Source organism: Ailuropoda melanoleuca, chromosome 1 (assembly GCF_002007445.2).
Source record: "Ailuropoda melanoleuca isolate Jingjing chromosome 1, ASM200744v2, whole genome shotgun sequence".
Classification (NCBI taxonomy): Eukaryota; Metazoa; Chordata; class Mammalia; order Carnivora; family Ursidae; genus Ailuropoda; species Ailuropoda melanoleuca.
This window is the reverse complement of record NC_048218.1, coordinates 212256695-212275594: the sequence shown is the minus strand read 5'-3', so window position 1 is coordinate 212275594 and position 18900 is coordinate 212256695. Positions and strand designations below refer to the sequence as shown.

General features: G+C 43.3%; 1 protein-coding gene across 3 annotated transcripts in view; it reads left to right on the top strand.

Annotated features, from left to right (window-relative positions):
- NCAPG2 (non-SMC condensin II complex subunit G2) overlaps positions 1 to 18900 on the top strand; it is a 63837-nt gene that overhangs the window by 26930 nt on the left and 18007 nt on the right. For all 3 annotated transcript variants that reach the window (XR_004619446.1, XM_034640153.1, XM_034640151.1), the window contains 11 exons: positions 1987 to 2166; positions 3377 to 3529; positions 7779 to 8001; positions 8232 to 8329; positions 11634 to 11807; positions 13829 to 13899; positions 14889 to 15042; positions 15754 to 15927; positions 17313 to 17429; positions 17517 to 17657; positions 18101 to 18200. Coding sequence is in view for 2 of the 3 variants with exons in the window: in XM_034640153.1 (XP_034496044.1) it covers positions 1987 to 2166; positions 3377 to 3529; positions 7779 to 8001; positions 8232 to 8329; positions 11634 to 11807; positions 13829 to 13899; positions 14889 to 15042; positions 15754 to 15927; positions 17313 to 17429; positions 17517 to 17657; positions 18101 to 18200 (1585 nt within the window). In the remaining variant the exon portion in view is untranslated. The remainder of the gene's footprint in view (positions 1 to 1986; positions 2167 to 3376; positions 3530 to 7778; positions 8002 to 8231; positions 8330 to 11633; positions 11808 to 13828; positions 13900 to 14888; positions 15043 to 15753; positions 15928 to 17312; positions 17430 to 17516; positions 17658 to 18100; positions 18201 to 18900) is intronic.

The following is an 18900-nucleotide window of genomic DNA, read 5'->3' as shown; positions in this document are numbered from 1 at the left end:
GAGCCTAGTATAATGAACCCCTATGTACCTATAACTCAGTTTCAGTATTTACTGACCCAGGCCTAATCTATTTCTTCTTTTCCTTGTTTTGAAGCAGATCTGAGATATCATCATTTTAACTCTAAATACTTCAGTAGGAATTGCTAAAACGTAGTGATTTTTTATTTTTTCAAAGATTTTATGTATTTATCTGACAGAGACAGACAGCCAGCGAGAGAGAACACAAGCAGGGGGAGTGAGAGAGGAAGAAGCAGGCTTCCAGCGGGGGAGCCTGATGTGGGGGTCGATCCCATAACGCCGGGATCACGCCCTGAGCTGAAGGCAGACGCCCAACAACTGCGCCACCGAGGCACCCCAAAAACATAGTGATTTTTTTTAAAAGCATAATCATACCATCATTACGACTAAAGAAAGATGAAAAAATTCCTTAATGCTATCAAATATTGGGTAATTTATTTTTTTAAAAACACTTAAAATTTTTTAATTTTTATTTTAAGTAAACTCTATGCCATACATGGGGTTTGAACTCATGACCCTGAGATCAAGAGTCACATGCTCCCCCAACTGAGCCAGCCAGGCATCCCTGGGTCATTGTTTTTGAGTGGTATTTCAATGACACTTTTCCCTGTTTTTTTTGAATCTATCTAAATAAGACCCATGCATGTGATCAGCATATATTGATAAGACCCCGTCCAGTAGTCTCAATCTCTCTCTTTTTTGCTTACTATTTTTGTTGTTGAAGAAGCCAAATCATTCTTTTTTTTTTTTCTTTTTTTTTTTAAGATTTTATTTATTTATGTGACAGAGAGACAGCCAGTGAGAGAGGGAACACAGCAGGGGAGTGGGAGAGGAAGAAGCAGGCTCCTAGCAGAGAAGCCTGATGTGGGGCTCGATCCCAGAACCCTGGGATCACGCCCTGAGCCGAAGGCAGATGCCCAACGCCTGCGCTACCCAGGCGCCCCCAAATCATTCTTTTGTTTCTTGCATTCTGGTTTTTTTTTTTTTTAAGATTTATTTACTTGAGAGAGAGAGTGAGCGTGAGTGAGAGAGCAGGAGGCAGGGAGGCAGAGGGAGAAGTAGGCTCCCTGCTGAGCAGGGAGCCCTATGTGGGACTCAATCCTAGGACTCCCAAGATCGTGACCTGAGCCGAAGACAGACACTGAACTGACTGAGCCCCCCAGGCCCTGCATTCTGGGTTTTACAGAACATATTCCTGTGGTGGTGTTACTATGTTCCTTTGCCTTTTGTATTTCCTGAATATCAATAGGTGTAGAGATGATCAGTTATTTTTGTAGGGATTTTGTTTGTTGTGTCAGATGCTTCATGGAGCTGTTGTGTACTTCCATCCAGAAATACACAACATCTTGTTTCTTTTTGTATTCTTAAAGAAGGTGGGGAGGGAGGAGGAGGGGAGGGGCAGAGAGAGAGAATCTTAAGCAGGCTCTGCGCCCAGTGTGGAGCCTGACACGGGGCTTGATCTCACAACCGTAAGATGATGACCTGAGCTGAAACAAAGAATCAGACACTTAACCGACTGAGCCACCCAGGTGCCCCCTCTTTTTGTATCAGTAGCAACCACTGACCACCATTTCTTGGATGAATTCGTTACAAGTAGAATTACTTTATTCTGGGGTTAGTGCGTTACAGTGTTTTGGAAATTCAAGAAAGTGATTTACATAGGCTGTGTCTCTAGGGTCATCTGAAGTCTGCATACCTCACTGGTTGTGGGGTTGGTATTTGAGAATCTGCTGTCAGCAAAGCCCTATACACAGGATTGGCAGACATGGCACCGCCCATGTCTCGATTGTCCTCTTTAAATGCTCAACTGTAGAAATGATAAATAACAGGAGTCTGTATAGGACCAGTATTTCTATAATTTGAAATGTCTGCTACATTGTGAATGCAAAGCATGCTAATGTGTAAAGCAAATGTTGATATAACGGGAGCTGATTTAAGATTTTTGTCTTTTTCCCCTCCAACTTATAGAGCCTTTTAGAAGACCCTTATCCAATGGTCCGTTCTACAGGGATCCTTGGTGTTTGTAAAATAACTTCCAAATACTGGGAAATGATGCCTCCAACCATTCTTATTGATCTCCTCAAAAAAGTAACCGGGGAACTGGCATTTGACACAAGCTCAGCTGATGTGCGCTGTTCTGTCTTTAAGGTAGGATTAAAATTATATAGGCAATATTTATTTATCATAGAATAATTAGAAAATACAGAGAAAGAACAATTTTTAAATCACCTGTAATTCTACTCTGTAGATACACTACTACGGACATCTTTGTTGGACATCCAGAGTAACATTTTAAAAAACCAAATTGGAAGTGTCTTCTACGAAAAAGGCCTACTTGAAATACCAGTTTTTAGTGTATGGCCGGGGTGGGTGGTGCACACTGTTTTTCAAATAGGAGTTGTAGGTAGTACTTAAAATTTTTTTTAACTTATACATTAAAATTGACTTTTTGGTATACTGTATGTACTTTTAACAAGAACCTACAAAACTGTCCTTTCTCCCATCATCCAGTTTCAGCAGTTGTCAGGAACACATCCGGTCTTGTTTCATCTTTAGCCAATCCATCGTCTTCCATATTGATTACTTTGAAAGAGACCCAGGACACTGTATCAGCTCAACTGTAGCTACTTCAGTGTGATGGTTAATGATAACATTGTAATAATACTGTACGGCAACAGATTGTAACTAACTCACTGTTGTGAACATAGCATAATGTGTACGTTTGTGGAACCACTATGTTGTACACCGGAAATGAATGCAACCTTGTATGTCCACTATAATTCAAATAAAAAAGAGGTTTCCCTTTTCCTAATAACTAGAAGGCAAAGGTAGATTGTATCAGATCTTCAAACTGGTGACTGGTCTGAGCTTGGGCAGGGCACTCGACCACACATCTGAGGTGCACCTGGCTGTGTCCCCCCTGATAGGGTGGCTCTGTGTCCTCTGGTTTTCATGCAGGATTGAGTCAAGAGATGGAATTCATGGGTTACTAAAAAAAATGTGAAAGGATTGTTGGATCCGACACAAATTGGCTTTGGAGCCCTCTCCACCAGTAGTTGTTGTGTGTTTCTTTCAACTCTAAAAATCCTTCAAAATTTGACTAAGAGAAAGCATTGCAGGATTATTTTATGACTGCTTTAATTTTGTTTGGATAGAACAAGAATGAACTGATTATCAGTGTTGAAACTAAACTAATTCATTATTTAAAGTATGCTTTTTATATGAAACTTTTAGAAAAGTTATTTTCTGTAGGTATATTTATTTATTTCACTAGTAGTTCACTAGTAAGGATGGAACTGAATATTTTCTTAACTTTATGTTCTAAATTCAAATTGTTTCTATTTCCCCTTTTTGGTAGTGTCTGCCGATAATTTTGGATAACAAATTAAGCCACCCATTATTAGAACAGCTTCTGCCAGCTCTGAAATACAGTCTCCATGACAATTCAGAGAAAGTGAGAGTGGCTTTTGTTGATATGCTGCTGAAAGTCAAAGCCGTGCGGGCTGCTAAGGTAGGACGGCAGGATTTTATCATTGAAGATGTGAAATAAAGAAGTACATTCGTTTTCATCAACAAAAAAGGCAAAGTAATTTTAATTCCAAGAGTTTTAGTAATCACATTTAAACTAGTCGATGTCTGGTATATTCTGCCAATTTATTGTGTCAAAAATTTTGTTTTGTGATTTTCATTGAAGTTTCTAGAAATATCATCAATGTATTTTCTTCTTGAAAGACATTAATGTAAGCAGCCCCCACCTTAAATTATATTTTTATCATGTGCATGAAAGCTTTTGTTCAAATATTGTAATACTTGGTACTCAGTAACTACTTAACTATTACTGGGAGAACTCCCTTCACATTTTACAGAAGGAAGCAGGGAGATAATTGTGTTATGATGTACATTTTAACATGGTGTGAACTTTCAGAGTGAGGGTGTGCTCCTTTAGCTTGAGTCCTATTCAGCTTTTGGCTAAAAATGTTGGCTAGAAGGTTTATTTTAACTTTATTTGATAACACTGTGTCTTTTCTTCCTCCATGCACTACTTTTCTGAAATTTGCTTTAAAATGCTATTTTGTCCAAGCACAGAATTGGGAGCCACCTGACATGTCCATTAGTCTAGGGTTAACCACACAGACCTGTTGTGTGTTCGCGCAATGAAGGAATGCTCTGTGGCCATGAAGAGGAATGAGCTCACCTAGAAATTCCACTGAGATATGAGTAAAAGCAGGGGTAGACGTGTGCGTAGTATGCCGCCAGCTGTATAAAATGGTGAGCTATTTGCTCAAATAGTGTAAAATATTCCTAGAAGAAAACGAGAAATTAATAACAGTTGCCTGAGGTGAGGGGGTTTGGATGTCTAAGGATGGGGAACCGGGGAGGCCAGGATACATATTGCTTTATGTTTTTTTATGGTTTTTATCAATTTTGAACTGTGAGTTTTGTTGTTAAAAACTAAAAACCAGAGACTATTTTACATGCCCTCCATAGCACACATCCCACATGTCACGCCCCAGCGCCCTTCCCTGGTGGTTCTAGTCCTTTGCGCGTGTGTGGTGTGTTTCTGGGCTCCACTCTGGCTCTTTCATCTGTTTGCACGTCCTTCGGCCCTGGGCTGCGCGGCTGCAGGTTCCCATAAAGTCTCGGAGAGTGCGTTCTCCGGCTTTGTTCTGCGTTCAGAGCTTTTCGGCTGCTGTAGGTCTTTTGCATTTCCTTATATAGTTTAGAATCAGCATGTCCATTTTAGCAAAAAAGCTGGCTGTAATTTTTATCCCATTTGTTATTAACAGCTTAATAAAACTGAGTAGCTCTGAATCGGAGAGGGAAATTTTGGCCTAGTGTTGTGTTTGAAGTACAGTTTTGTTTGCAGAGGCCTATTGTGGTGCTGACTGGGGAGGAAATGGAGAGAGCAGTGTTTTCTCTTTATTAATGGGTCTACCCAAGACAATAGGGGGAAGACCAAGTAAGACGAGGACAAAAGTTCTTTGGGAAGTTTGGATTTTAGGAGAGTAGCAAGAAAGAAAGCATAATGTTTTACTGGAGTGGTTCTTTCATCTTAAATCTTAGCTGTTCAAAAGCCAGGCAGAGAATGATTTAGCGGTGAGGTCTCTGGAAGGGTGGAGAAGCAGCTAACAGGAAGTGGGAGGGGCTGATCATCCACCAAGTCGGAGTGACTGGGGTCTCTGCTACGCTGTCAGACCCCAGTCATGCTTGTGTTAGTAATAGACACACTTAACATTTGAAGTGAAAGACCAGTTACTGATTTGCTTGCGGTCTTGTCTGTTGCAGATCCCAACCTGCTGGTGATATGTTTGGGTAAAATAAAACCTCAGGTAATTGAAACAAAACAAATCGGAGTCCCGATTTGTTCTGCATTATTTGAGGAAAGTGAATCAAAGAAAAACAAGGTAATATGGGGAGTTTCTGGAAAGGCAGATGCACAGGAAATGTTAGTTGTAAGAATCACCCCGGAACCTTAGCATTTGGTAAGAGTGCCGATGGCTAGTTCCCATTCAGGACGGTCTAGTCTCCATGAAGGTTCCAGAGTCCACCTTTTAATGTGAGTGGGGACAGACCCTGGAGAACCTCTCAGGTACTGGCTCTGTGGCTGGGCTGTTGTGCTGGGATTTGGCATGTTTCTTGTTATTTCTCATAGCCAGGTTGAAGCACTGAGGTCTGGAGTCTTGAAGAGCCCTTGCTTACCTGAGTTCTCAAGTGGAGGGCTTTCTCTTTCCTCTTGGATTTTTCCCTCTTGGGAGTGGTCTGTTGCTGCACATGTTCTGAAGTTGGCATTTACTAATGGCAGAATTGACCCATGAGTTCTCCTGTGGGGGGGGGTGCTCCTGCTGAGCAGCTCGGCAGTCTGGAGGTGTCAGCTCTGTCTGCGTCCAGTCTGCGTCGGGGTGTGGCCTGTGCGCCACTGTCATCCGCCTTCCTGTGATGTTGCAGGCAGCCTAGGAGAGCAGGTGAATGGTGAACCCATTCATTGGCCATTTTGGTCTTGGGTTGAATCTGCTTTCGTGGTGTTTGTGAAATCGCACCGTGTACCAAGGTGCACTTGAGTGTTTTGGCAAGTGTTTTTAGCTGGTAGTGGTGTTAGCCCTGGGTGTGCTGTTCAGGATTACACCGCAGTACACACATTCACAACCAGCAGCCCATCTGCACTGACACACAGGCAGGAAGGGAGCAGGGGAGGTGAGGGAAGAGGGAAGTTGTTACAGCCGCCAGATGGATCCTCAGACTCATCACTACCTTCTGAACCTTGAAAGTACTGCCTCTCACCCTTGAGTACAAGTCTCCAGTCACCTAATTGCCAGCCTTAGTCAGTTTTGTAGTTAGTTGGCAGTGGCTTCTCCTCTGTGAAGCTGCCTGCCTCTGGTGGGGCAAGGGCTGAGAGTTGGGCCACCATACCATCCTCTCTGCATGACTTACTGCTGGCAGCGCTGTGGTGCCTTGCCCCCCCAGTACCACTGTGAGTAGAAGTGTTTGGTGTAGGACTTGGGTTTAGTTATTGTCTTTACTCCAGTAACTTTTTCAGGAATACCAAGAGGTGTCTAAGTAGAAGTGTCCCAGGAGGTTTCCGGGGGAAGTTATCAATAGCATCAGATGCTCAGAGATTTCCTGGAAGGGGAGGTGTCAATATGTTCATCTGGATTTTTAATTGAAGGTCATTATGACCTTGGCAAGAACAATTTCAGTGAGGGCAGAAGCCATGCTACTGTGGGCTAAGTTATAAGTGGGGTGAGGAAGTGGAGGTGGGGGCAGAAGCAGGTCCCAGGGCAGGAGGGAAGGTGAACTTCAAGGACACAGGAAATTCAGGCAGAATTTTGTGGGGAGGCTTTTGTTTTGAGAGTTGGAATGACATGAAAATACTTAAATGCTGATGAGAAAGATCCAGTTGAAAATACTGGAAAGGCGACAGATTGTTAGAGCCAGGTCCTTGAGGAGAATGCACGTCAGTGATATTAACCCCATTTTACGGAGGAGGAAACAGGTATAGCTGTTTGCACAGGTTTGCCAGCTAAGTTGACTAGGGCAGGATTTGAACACTTGACCATTAGAATCTATTTTCTTTCTACTACTGTTTTTCTCTCGTGTGGAATGTATTGCTTAGAAGTTTGGCCCTCTTTAGGCAGTAGACAACTTTGAGGCTTTTGAACAGAGGGGGCTGCTCTAGGACAGTTGTGGTCATGCAGCAGCTGTAAGGTGGGCTGGAGGAGGCCAGTGTGGTCATGAAGGCAAACTGGCCCTGGAGACGGGAGGCAGCGATGTGCCAGAGGGTGCTGCTGGCCATGGGTGGTGGACCAGGTACCCCTGGGGTTAGGAGTGATGTCTCTGTGTCTCCAACGTAGGGAATGGATTATCCACGTTAGCTTTCTGTGTCAAAACTGTTGTAAATTTTTCTATTCACATTTCACATTAATGGGCCAAAAGTTATGGTGTTTTAGGAGATTTTTAAATTATGAGACTCATAATCATAGCTATTATTTGAGAGTTTACACCAAGCATGACACTAATTAGTTGTAATTAACCCTCCCAACAGTGTAATACTTCGGTACCTTATAATGTCAGTGCTTTTTAAAATATGGATTTATTCTAATTTCTCTACGGAAGAGTCACAGTTTCTGTTATAGCCATATGAAATGAGTTTTCTTGAGTATAAAGATTAGTTCCTTCTTGATTTTGCTCAGGAAATTTTGCTTAAAGTGTTTTCAAGATTATAGGGACAATTGACTATTTCCTTCTGTGTATGCTTTGCATAGTTTTGGAAAATTTGCCCCATGGAGCATATTTTGGTTCGTCTGGAATCAGATTCCCGGCCTGTGTCTCGGCGCCTGGTGAACCTCATCTTCAACTCTTTCCTGCCGGTGAACCAGCCCGAGGAGGTGTGGTGTGAGCGCTGTGTCACGCTGGTCCAGATGAACCATGCAGCTGCCAGGAAGTTCTATCAGCATGCCCACGAGCACACCGCCTGCACTAATATAGGTGTGGCACACCTACATTTCAGTGCTCGTTATGTTGTCCCCCTAAAGCGCAATTAATGTCACGTATCCTCAGTGTTGGTCGTTTTAATCAGCTTCATGCTTTAGTGCATTTCTTAACGATTTCCTTTAAAATCATACTTTTAATTGTTTGGGATTATAATTTTACTGTTAGAAAGATAATTTGGTTGAAGAAGCATGTATATTAATTATCAATTATTTTAAACATTCTAGCAAAGCTAATTCACGTGATTCGCCATTGCTTGAATGCCTGCATCCGGAGGGCCGTGCGTGAGTGCCACGAGGACCATGAGGAGAGGGAGAAGGAGAACGTGAGTGTGGTCGGGCCTGCCCTGGCCCAGCTGCGCCTGCGGCTGTGTTACCTCAGGGAGGACAAGGCCCCTGCGTCCCATGCTTAGAAAAAGGCAGAATGTTGGCATTTCCATGGACTGCTATGTTAGCAATATTTTGATTTCCCATTATTCCCTCAGTATTGATAATTCAACGATTACCATAGAGGATTATAAACAATGGTTTGGAAGACTGCTCTATACCCTTTGTAGTTCATCGTGGAGATCGGGTAGGTTTTAAAACAGAGGGAAATTTATTAGTGGTAACACCCTGTCCCAAATTTTCTTGGCCTTAAGCTTCTCTGTATATTTTAATTCGACCTGGGTGTAGCATACACCTGGATTGGATTCTGGATGTTACCATATCTATAATTAATGGGTGTTACTGTTCTTAAGGATCTACTCATAGCCACAGCTGTGAGATTCTACTAGAAACATCTGGGGTTTGAATTCCTAGGGATGAGCTTTATTTAGAATTGTTATTTATTCATTTACTTACTTGTAGATTGTATTTATTTATTTGAGAGAGAGAGCGAGCACTAGCAGTGGAAGCGGCAAAGGGAAAGGCAGAAGCAGGCTGAGCTTGGGACCGAGCTTAAGTCTGCCTCTGGGAGGTCTGTTTGAGATTCTCTCTCTCCCTCTCCCACTGCCCCCCTTCTGCCCTCAAGTCTGTGTGCGCACACACATTTTTCTCTCTCTCTCTCTCTCTCTTTTAAATAGATAAATCTTTTAAAAAAACAATAAAAATTTGAAAAATAAAAAGTAGTTAATCAGAGGGACTGATTAGCTGCTATTTCTTCAGATCCAGAGTGACCACTTATAAGAAATTTAAGACCTAGACACACATTACTTATAAGCAGTATCTTAAGCTTGTAAACAAGCTCTCATGCTTATGTACATCTAAACTAAAATTTGGGGGTAGTTTTGTAGTATCCAAATAGATTAGGAAACTGGCCTTTAAAAGATGTTGCAAGAGACAGCCTGTCCTTTTGCTGAGACCTGGTCCTGGCCCCAAGGCGAGGTCCTTGCATCAGTATGAGCCTGCCGCAGTCCCAGCCTGCATCCCACCACCTCTGACACAGGCCTCTTCCTAGGAGAAGCTGCCAGGTTTGCTCATGGGTCTCATGCTGGCCTGATAACTCCTGCACGCACCCCGGGGACACCTATGCCCATGGGCTTGCAGCGGGAGGGCCACCACTCGACCAGCCTAGCCCCTGTTTAAACAAGTCCTCATCTCTATCCCAGTCAGGGAGGCAGGTGTGGAATCAAGGAGAAAAATGCACAGAAAGAGTGGGACTGGGTTTTATCCTGACAGTGGACCCCGATTAGCAGTTCTAGCCACTCACAGACCTCAGCCTGGATTTGGAAAGGCTTTGGACCAGGGAATTTGGAGTTGGTTCTTCTTTTATTTTTGGTGGAGTTTAAGTTCCTCTCTTCAGGGTTTTTCCCTCAGTATAGATTGTATGGGCAGAATTTTTCAGGAAGGTGACCACATTGCCGAATATCTTCAGAAACCTCAGCTGGAGAGACCGGCATGGCGGCCTCACTCCACGGTTCTGGCACGTGGGGTCGCAGTGTGGGAGACGGATGCAGTGATGCATAGGGAGAGAGCGCAGCTTCTCTCTGGGCCACCACTGCAAACTCAGACTGATGGTGGAAACGGTTTTGCAGAAGAGCAAAAACATAGTTCGTGATGTATTAGTTGAGAGACTATTATGTTTTGTAAATTTTGAAGGAACCCTCCACCCCTATTATTAAAAACCTAGGTATTACTGAGAAAGCTTGCACTTTATAGCACTTTGGGTCAGTTTCTGTACCATTAGAAAACACAAGAATTTAGAAATATGTAGGTCCATTATAGTTTATGCTAGACAAGAAATATACTTTGTCATGTGGATATTCTCATTCCAAGAATGTTCATGTGGCTAAAAGCAAAATTTTTGAAGTCATTCTTTTACTTTTTCTCATTGCTAACTACTAAAAATCAAAGACGTTCTCTGCTAAAATAAAAAGTTTGCTTCCGACTTAGGAACTTAGCACATTTTTTACGGAAGTAGTGGTGGCTTTCTCATGCAACTTTAATAATAAGGCTGCTATGCTAAACATTGGAATGGGAAAAAGTAAAATTAATTGCAGAAGGGAATTTTGTCAATCTGTTACTCGTATCATTTTTTCAGTAGTTTCTAAGCCTTTAGTAGTTTTATTTCTTTTTAAATTTGTCCATAGCTCAAAGTATTAGGTGCATAATGAAAAATCTAGCTTTATGTCAAAAATACCTTTGCTTTTTCTGTGTACTCTCCTTAAATTTCTTTTATTTTTTTAAAAGTTTGTTTATTTATTTAAGTAAACTCTGCACCCAATGTGGGGCTTGGACTCATGACCCCAAGATCAAGAGTTGCATGCTTTACTGACTGAGCCAGCCAGGCACCCCAAGTTTGTTTTCTTTTAAACTGTCTTTCTACTGTGTTTGAGTAAATAGCACAGTAGTACCAACGCCTGAAATAAATCTTCTTTTGCATCTCAAGGTAGTCCCTCTTCAGGAAATTGTCTGAAGTGCTTGTTCGCAGGTTATCAGACTGTCTTTTGTACAGTCCCATTGTAGGGCTGGCTAGCAGACCCCATCAGTGTGTGTATGAACTAGTTGTGTTCTGGGGCCTGTGTTCTGTGCAGAAGAAGACTTGCCAGAGTGCATTTGTGGCTTAAATGGAGCACTCAGAAGAACACAGCCGTGATTATTGCTCATGGCCAGCATAAGCTCAGAAGATGTGAATGGTGTGTTATTTTAGAACAAACTGAGGAAGCCATTGATTGAGTGGGAGTTGGTCATCATCAGCGCTCACCAGGCCCGCGGAGTGGAGAGGCTGGCAGACAGCCTGGGGTGATCTGATGGGCCGAGTTTGTAGCTGAGTCTCAGTAGCAATCACATCGAGGTAAATCCTTCCCTCCTCCCCAAGTCTGTTCACGTGAAACTTTACGGCAAGAAGTGACATCTTGCAACAACTCAGAAGATACAGTAGAAGTATTCTCTGTGCTTGCGTATTATGTCCCTAAAGACATAGTTTGTACGTTTTGATTTTTAGAGGATTTTTAATTCATATAAAGGCATTTACCTCTGCTAGAGATTTTCAAATAGAAGATAAAGTCATTTTCGTGTAATGAAAATAGACTTGATAATCCTTTACATTTCTGCTTCAGGTCTGAAATTGTGAGATGTACTCTTAACTATAGAGCTGTGGTCATAATAGTTGTTATGATTTGATTCTTAATCAAATTATTTGTATCTTAGGTTCTGGACAAAACATTGTCTGTAAGCGATGTTGCATCCATGGCCGGTTTGTTAGAAATTGTTGTGATTCTTTGGAAAAGTATTCACAGAAGTATGGAAAATAATAAGGAAGCCAGAGTTTACACCATTAACAAGTTTGCTTCTGTGCTCCCTGAGTACCTGAAAGTCTTCACGGTAAGACTGCTCACACTGTGGGTGGGTGTGAAGATTGCATTCGTGCAGAATAAGCTGAAGTGCCCAACATGCTTACCTGGCAGGACCTGGTTGGTCATCTGTAAGGGGGGAATGCTGAGCCAGCGCTCACCAGGTAGGGGAAGTGGCCTCTTGCCTTTCTTGAGGGTGGAGGCCCTATGTCTTCCTACCTCATATTCCCAGCACTCAGGGAAATGTGGGGGTGAGTGCTCGGTTTTTCTGTCTTCGATGGTCTGTGACACCATTTGAGAATTTAATTTGATTGGCTGGGAATCGAGAAAGAGGAGTTGGCAAGCGTGATACCATAGTGGCTAAGTTTCGTGGGCACTTTCAGGCATTTGATGGCGCACTGTAAGCAATGAGTTTCTGAAGGGTTTGAGTTGTGTCCGCAAATAGAACCACGCATGTGACTTCTGTTTGGGTGAAGGAAACCTGTTTCTTGACTGTTTACTTCTGAGGAAAGTTCATATTTCCAAAACAAATAGAAGACTGAGCTAGAGATGAAAATGTTCTCCCAATTACAAAGAAAGCACGGTTTAAATATAGAACGATCGTAAGTTTTAGGAACTATCCTTTTCTTGATGAATTTTACTTTTGGGCTCTTCCAGAACTGCTCATGTGACCTTGGCCCCTTAGCTGTTCTGAGCCACATTTCTGTGGCTGTCAAGTCTCTGAGCTTCGTTGTGTCCCTGAAATGCAACTGTGACCTATTCAGGAAGGCAAATAACCTAAATTGCCAAAGTTATTAGTACATTTAAAAGCTCAAATAATTACATTGGGCTGAGAATCCAGCATTATCTCAAAATTCTCAGACGATAACACAGAAGCCCATAGAATACTGGATGAGGTGATAGAGAAGCAGTGTGGCCTGCAGGTGTCTAGGGACTGGAGGAAGGTAGTTAATGATAATTAATTCAGTTAATTTCAAATGATTCTGGCAAGAGAACTTCTCTGCACTCGGTTGCTCTGAGAACACTGTGGTCGTCTTTATAAATGAATAAACAGTCTATACTCCAGGCAGAGTGGAATTGGTGGTGATTATCAGTCTACTTTTGTAACATTAAGAAAACATTTTTTGTATTGAGAGTTCGGGGAGGGGTGGGTCCACTCCAACTGAATGCAGAGTAAGCAGATCAAATTTTGATGCTGTCCCTGGTTCTGTTTCATGTATATTTTGGGGAAAATTGTTAGTTTTTCTGTTAGGGTCCACCACCTCCTATTCTCCCAATGAACCAAGGATATTTTCTCTTAAGTGTTCTTGACTGAGCATGATCTGCTCTTCGTTTTAATGGTGTAATCACAACAACACTGGTGTGGCTGTAGCTTACTAAGTGCCGCCTCGGACGAGGTGCTGTGATGTGCCTCTCTCCGTCCTCCCAGCAGCGCCCTCCCTTTTTGAGAGGAGAAAACGGACCTTGGTGCTGCCTCTTGCTCTGTGCTGATCCAGCTGGTAAAACCATGGAGTCTGGTGGGACCTAGGTTTGGCGTGGTGGCTCCTAAGCCTGTACATGTTCCACTAACCTATATTGTCTTCCCAAAGATTTTCTGATTATTTCATGGAAAAATTTTTCTATGAAAAAATTTCTCTCATTCTCTTGACATTTATGTTCAGGATACCAAGTGTACAGTTAATTTTTTTTCCCCTTTAATCAGTATTGTTTTTGAAATAGAAGTCTGTGCCTTGAAAGCAAAGAATTTGTCTATTCTCCTTACTGATGTATCCCCCGGGATCTAGGTTGGCAATTCGTACACAGTAGGTATTTAATAAATAGTTGCACAAATTAATACATCACACGAAGTGGTAAAAATGTCATTTAAGACTTTGAAACTGTTTCTCAAATACGAGGCTTACCAGTAGGTTTAAGTTTCCCATTGAACACTGAAAGGGGCCTCTAGTTCCTACTGAGCAGCTCTGAAGATAGGTTATTAGGAAGTTATGTGGACAGCCTTTCAAAATGTCATTGCGTTTAAATACCCTTTTCCCCCCCTTTTTATGCTTTTAGGATGATCGCTGCAAGATCCCTTTATTTATGCTCATGTCCTTTATGCCAGCCTCTGCTGTGCCTACATTCAGGTATCCTCTGTCTCTCGGGAGGGTCGTGAATGGGAGCCCTGCTTTCGTTGTGCTTAGTTATTAATGTGACATTCAGCAGACTCTCATGCTTCAGGTTTAACTTCACGGTGGTGGTGGGAAAGCAGCAGGATGCGGTTTCCAGTGGGCTCTAGAGTTGCTAAGGAATATAGGGAGAGCCTACGTGGAACTGAAGCTGTCCACTTTAAAGCCTGGGGGGTGTTTTTCAAGTCCAGCATGAAGGGGCTTCGGAGTCATGCTGCTTTGTGTGCCTGGCACGTGGCTGTCTGGGTTGAGATGTGTTGAGGGTGCAGAGTGCATGTGGGCTTGGAGCATGGTGTGGAAGAAGGAGTGTGAAAAGCTAGTGGTTTTCTGTCAGTTACACCTGAAGACAACATTGTGGAGACAGTGGGTTGGATAAGATATATTATCGAAATTGTACCTGTTTTTCTTTACTTTATAAAGGCAGCTACTAGAAAATTTAAAATGACCTAAGTAGCTTAGGTTTGTGGCTCATGTTGTATTTTTTACAACATGGTGTTGTTCTAGAGTGTTGGTTATTATCTCAGTAGAAATGATTCATTTTTATTCATATTTATGAAAAAATGAATGTTTTGCTGCTAAGCAAAAATTATTCCCCAAAAAAACCAGGAATCTTTGCTCTAGAGTCTCATGGAGATGACAGAGAAAAGAAAAGCGGGGGGTTTTGTGGAACTGGCACGTCTTTGGTAACTTAATACTCATATCCGACTGCCTTGACTTCAGTGTTCTTCAAGCTGTGTTCAGATTCGGTGTTTTGTGTTGGAACTTATCCTGTGTAGTAATTGGGGGAAACTATATTTATTCCTGCAGTGGAGAATGTCCAGCAGTTCCTATGATAAAAGGGCCTTATGTACCCTCAGTTTTTAGCTTCCTTATTTTTTTTCACCTTTTTGAGAAGTGGGAAACTGTTACTGAAATGTTAGATCTGATTTTATATTTGACATTTTCAGCTGCGGTGTGATTTCCACATTAAGAAACCAAGAGGAGGGAGCAGCAGACAAGCGTTATTGTACTCTGTTGGACTGTCTCTGCTCCTGGGGACAAGTGGGACACATTCTGGAACTCATCTGTGACTGGCTGCCAGAAGATCAGCCCCAGAGCAAGGTGTATTTCTGTCATGTTTCTTTAAAATTGCTGAATGAAGATACGTGTATATTAGAAATCATATGCTTTCCTGAGAACATGTGGGTTTTTTTTTTTTAAGATTTTATTTATTTATTTGTCAGAGAGCACAAGCAGGGGGAGCAGCAGGTAGAGGGAGAAGCATGCTCCCTGCTGAGCAAGGAACTTCATGTGGAACTCAATCTCAGGACCCTGGGATCATGCTTAACCGACTGAGCCACCCAGGCGTCCCTGTTTTATTTTTTTTTAAGATCTTATTTATTCATTTGAGAGACAGAGAGTGAATGAGTGGGGTGAGGGGCAGAGGGAGAAGCATACCCCTCTTGGAGCAGTGAGCCCGATGCGGGGCTTGATCCGGGACTCTGAGATCATGACCTGAGCCAAAGGCAGACGCTTAACTGACTGAGCCAGCTAGGTGGCCCAGAACATGTGTGTTTTTTGTTTGTTTGTTTTTTGTTTTTTAAAGATTTTATTTATTTATTTGACAGAGAGAGACAGCCAGCAAGAGAGGGAACACAAGCAGGGGGAGTGGGAGAGGAAGAAGCAGGCTCATAGCGGAGGAGCCTGATGTGGGGCTCGATCCCAGAATGCCAGGATCACGCCCTGAGCAGAAGGCAGATGCTTAACGACTGAGCCACCCAGGCGCCCCAGAACATGTGTTTTAACTGTCAGTTTATTGCTCTGTTCTTTCAGAGTAACTCAGCATCTAAACGGAAGGTGCAGATCCATGACACACGCCCAGTAAAACCTGAATTGGCCCTGGTTTACATAGAGTATTTGCTGACCCACCCAAAGAATCGACAGTGCCTGCTCTCTGCTCCCCAGAAGAAACTTAACCACCTTTTGAAAGCACTTGAAATGTCAAAGGTAACTTGACAGAACAGATACGGACATCGTGAAAGTTGAATGAGTCCATGTAATTAGTACGAGTGACAAAATAAGATCTAAATTTCTCGTACTTAGAGTATAAAATTTTTCTGGCTGAAAAGGAGTTGAGAGTTATCGAACCCATTCCTTCAATTTGCAGACAAGGACAGGACACCCCGGTGACTAATTGGCGGGGCAAGAGGGGAGCCAGGTTACAGTTTCCGGGCCCGTGGATAGCCTTCTTTCTCAGAACACACCAGTCTGTAGGAAGACTTCTTCCTACACTTCTCTTTGTGTACTCCTCATGCACTGTTACAGGAATACTAGCTTCTCTTCACAGTCCTTGGCAGGCTTTTCTAGGAATCTCGGAGGGTGTTTCCTCTGAATTTCCTTCTTCCCTACTGGCTCTTTGGCCATCTCCTCCAGGGCCAGCCCTCAGAGACAGCCTCTGTGACTGCTGCTGAGTTTGGTCATGCCAGAGGCAGAGCCTCCAGTGCTTAGCACCAGCGTCAGATGGGGAAGGGGAGGGAAAGGTCTGAAGGAGGAGAAGGAGGCGCACAACCTTCCAGGGGAGGAAATGGGCCAGGGCTGATGGCTGAGCGTGGGTAGGAAGTGCTGGGATCTTGTCCATGGGCTAAGCTGTGCACTGGCTGTGCTGCTCTCCAAAGTAGGGCTCTCTGGGGTTCTGGGAAAGATGGGTGGGTGCATTCTGCTTCAGGCTTTGCTAGTAGAGGCACAGATCATATCCCTACCTACTAATGCTGGTGGGACCTCCTGTCTTTCCACGTGACAACCAAACGTTTCCCAACGCTAAGGCACTCCTCCTCTTAGGGTACACGGTGAGGGAGCTGTGGGCAAGCTGAGGCTCTGGCCCTGCCTAGGTGGTGAGAGCATCATTCTCGTTCTCATTCTTGTTCTCAGGAGGAACTGCCCTTCTTTCTCTTTCCTTTGTTGGTCTCTGCTTATAGCCCCCTGGCTGGGAGCAGGTCACAGTTTGCCCCAGGGGCAAATGCTTTGTGTGGTTGACCTGACAGTTTCTTGAGCAGTGACTGTTAGGAGTTTTTATCTTGTCCTTTAGAAGGGAGGATCTGCTCCTGAAACCAGTATTGCGCTATGTGTTACCTAACTAGAATTTAAATAAAAATTCAAAACAAAACTGTTAAAATTAAGTAAATGAAGAACATGGAAGGGAGGATCTGTTGGGGGAAGAGGAAGGGAAAACTACATTTCTCAGACAGTTTTGTTGTGTTATTAAATCACCTCCACTGTTCAGGTGTTACCCTCCAGGGTCGCTGTGTGTCAGGTTCCTCAGATAGTCCTCACCGTACGCGGTGTGCTGGCGCCGTAGTAGTTGGAACATGGCCACAGATTTTTTTATTTTGCAGGCGGATCTGGAATCAATTTTGCAGCTGCCAGGTGGGAAACCTCACAACTTTAATGAGGCGATGGCCCTGCGAGCCTTCAGCCTCCACTGCCGGCTGAGTATCCATCTTCAGCACCAGGTGGGTCTGTTCCTGGCTGTGCGACCGAATAGAAGCACGTTGGCAAAGCTGGTTCCATTACTAATGTGCCTCTCTGTTGTTGGACAGTTCTGCTCAGAAGGGAAAGTTTACCTGTCCATTTTGGAAGACACTGGGTTTTGGTTAGAAAACAAAGTTCTGTCTTTTATCCAAGATCAAGAAGAAGAATATCTGAAGCTTCATAGGGTTGTTTATCAGCAAATCATCCAGGTTAGAAGTCTGACAACATGGAAACCTTCTCTTCACCAAGTTTGTGATGTGCTTCCAGATTTTATTTTCTGTTTTAAAGTTGTAACTTTGGACCGTAGTGTTGCTCTCCTTCAGTATAGTGTCATTTCAACATCCAGAGTTTGTGTTTTCCCAAAACGTGAACCGCATAGTTTTTATGGCGTTTTACACCTTGCATGTAATAGGTTTTCACTGATGTTTGTGGGATGACATAAAATGGGCTTCCAGATTTCTTATGGGGAAAAAAATGAGAACTAACGTGTCTTTAAGGAAATTCCTTTGTAAAACATCTTTATAAACACTTGCTTTAGGAGATAATTAGTAGTACAATCAGATATTAGAAGCTTTACCAGGCTGGATTTATTTTCCTTTTTTGGCTCTCAGCTTCTTGGTAGATCACACCAGCACATCTGTGTCTCTTACAGACCTACCTGACGGTATGTAAGGATGTTGTGATGGTTGGCCTTGGTGATTTTAAGTTTCAGATACAACTTTTACAGTGGAGTCTCCGAATCATGCAAACAGGTATACTTCTTTCATCAAAAGACTCTTTTAGTGGGGCGCCTGGTGGCTCAGTCTTTAAGCGTCTGCCTTCGGGTCAGGGCATGATCCCAGGGTCCTGGGATCGAGCCCCACATTGGGCTCCACGCTCTGCTGGGAGCCTGCTTCTTCCTCTCCCACTCCCCCTGCTTGTGTTCCCTCTCTCGCTGGCTCTCTCTCTCTCTGTCAAATAAATAAATAAAATCTTTAAAAAAAAAAAAAAAGACTCTTTTAGGGCAATTAATAATCAAACCAGTCCCTCTCACCCTCCCTCCCTTTGCTGATTGGGACTCTTGCTTTCAGGTGACAGATATGTAACAAACTAGCTCATACCAAAAAAGGAATTTATAGGCGGATGCAGCTAGGAAGTTCAAAGGTGTTTCTGGTGTCAGATGTGCCTCAGTCCAGAGCTTCTTTCATGGATTCCCCCAGTGGTTTCCTCGTTGTCAGGTGACTTTGCCGTGTGGTGGGCTAGTGCAGTGGCAGTCCTGAGCCTCTCTGCTCACCTCATGGGGAGTGTAAGGTTGTTTCATGCCCCCGTCAGGAGCGCTGGGAAGTTGCTGTTCCCCCAAGGACAGGGTGACAGTGGAACCTGCAGTAACTAATACCTTCGGTCTGTGCTTGCTGCACACTAGGCGCTGTGTTAAATGTGTGGAGTGAGTGAGCGAGAGGTCAGCCTCCTTCC